This window comes from Volvox carteri, assembly GCF_000143455.1.
Source record: "Volvox carteri f. nagariensis unplaced genomic scaffold VOLCAscaffold_535, whole genome shotgun sequence".
Classification (NCBI taxonomy): domain Eukaryota; kingdom Viridiplantae; phylum Chlorophyta; class Chlorophyceae; order Chlamydomonadales; family Volvocaceae; genus Volvox; species Volvox carteri.
Window position 1 is genome coordinate 5289 of NW_003308052.1, and position 1667 is coordinate 6955.

Consider the following 1667-nt stretch of genomic DNA (forward strand, 5'->3'; position numbering starts at 1 on the left):
TGGCAGCGGTGGCCATCATGTTTGCTGGTTTCTTTCGGTTCGACGACGCTGCCGAAATTTGCGTGCATGTGGACTTGCTGTTGATTTCTGCATCCCACATGGAGATCTTCATTCCCCGCTCGAAGACAGATCAGCTCATGCGGGGCCACTGGGTAGTCATCACACGCTCTGGTGGCCCATGCTGTCCAGTCGGTCTTACCGAGCGTTTGCTGGAGCTAGGTGGCTACCGCAGACAGCCAGTATCAGTAGATGAAGATGTAGGACCGCTCCTCCGACCGGTTCAATGGACGCAACGTGGCGGGTACCTCTCGGGTCCTCTGACCGGTACACGAGAAGCTCCAGTGCATTCGCTGTCCTACGCGGCTTTCCGCACACGACTGCTAAAAATGGTACCCTTGGCTGGCATCAAGAGAAACATTACGGCACACTCCATGCGTATAGGCGGGAACAGCACGGCAGCGGACCGTGGAGTGCCGGCAGAACTGCGCAAGGCTCACGGCCGTTGGCGCACGGACGCCATGGTACAGCACTACACGCGGCGCGACACTGCAGCCAAACTCGAAGTCTCCCGCCGCCTAGGCCTCGCCGGTGAGTGGGTATCTCTTCGGTCTGCAGTGTAAGGGCCCTTGGCAGCCTGTCTCCCGGTTTTCCGCCTCTATCATTCCTCGCACTGTCAGCCAGCATGTTCGAGTCGACATAGCCATGAGAATACGGTTAAGGGAGACAGGAGCACAGAATTGTTGACTTAGATACGACGGAGCGAAGCGATCGGAGTCTCTAAGTCTGGTTCTGTGCGACTGTCGTACAACCGTATTGGAATGGCGAGTACTAATTGCTTCAGCTCTTTCGTTTCAGGCATTCTGCCTTTCACTCAGTAGCTAGCTTCGACTTCCCGCCCACCTTCCCCGCTTCGGGGTCGATATCTCTTCGTTCACCCCTCCCCTCTTTTTTCCTTCTTCACTGACCAGTTTCAGGCACCTCCGCACCGGGCTCGGCTAGCGGCGGACAGGTAGACGATGCCCGCTGAGGAGTGGCTTGTCAGCAGGCGGGCCGACAGCAGAGACTTGAGCCGTTCTGGCTGCAGTTGGGTCGTTTTAGCCTTGATGAGTGGTCTTGGGAGTCCGTGGAGAGGGCGCTCTTCGCTTCGGTTCAGTCGGTCTCCGGGTCGGGCTTTAGCACGTTAGGGTCGCCGTTTTTGTGTTTGGTAGTGGTGGTCGTTGGGCGTACTTTGGCCTAGCGTCTCGTGTTGTCTGTCGCGCGCGCGCGTTTTTTTTTTCCCTGGGGGTGTGTGTGTTGTTGGCCGCGCGGTACCGGTGCGGTGGCCGTAGGGGCCGCTTTCGCACGGCCATTCGGTTGGCTTGAGTTGTGTTCTACTGCAGTGTAAGGGCCCTTGGCAGCCTGTCTCCCGGTTTTCCGCCTCTATCATTCCTCGCACTGTCAGCCAGCATGTTCGAGTCGACATAGCCATGAGAATACGGTTAAGGGAGACAGGAGCACAGAACGGCGACAGTCGCGACAACGGCGACAACGGCGACAACGGCGACAATGGCGACAGCCGCTACAATGGCGACAGCCGCTACAATGGCGACAAGAGCGACAAACGCAACAGTCGCAGCAGACGCGTTGCGTGCAACAGTTGTGCTCTAGGTCATCGGTGCACAGTGCAT

At 57.9% G+C, this 1667-nt stretch overlaps 1 protein-coding gene across 1 annotated transcript in view; it reads left to right on the forward strand.

Moving 5' to 3' along the window:
* The window catches only part of VOLCADRAFT_101237 (uncharacterized protein), a gene marked incomplete at both ends in the record, with an annotated part of 5499 nt that extends 4490 nt beyond the window's left edge, over positions 1 to 1009 (forward strand). Inside the window, 2 exons of the mRNA XM_002959675.1 lie at positions 190 to 588; positions 969 to 1009. Of these exons, the coding sequence (XP_002959721.1) occupies positions 190 to 588; positions 969 to 1009 (440 nt within the window). The remainder of the gene's footprint in view (positions 1 to 189; positions 589 to 968) is intronic.
* Positions 1010 to 1667: the final 658 nt, after the last annotated feature.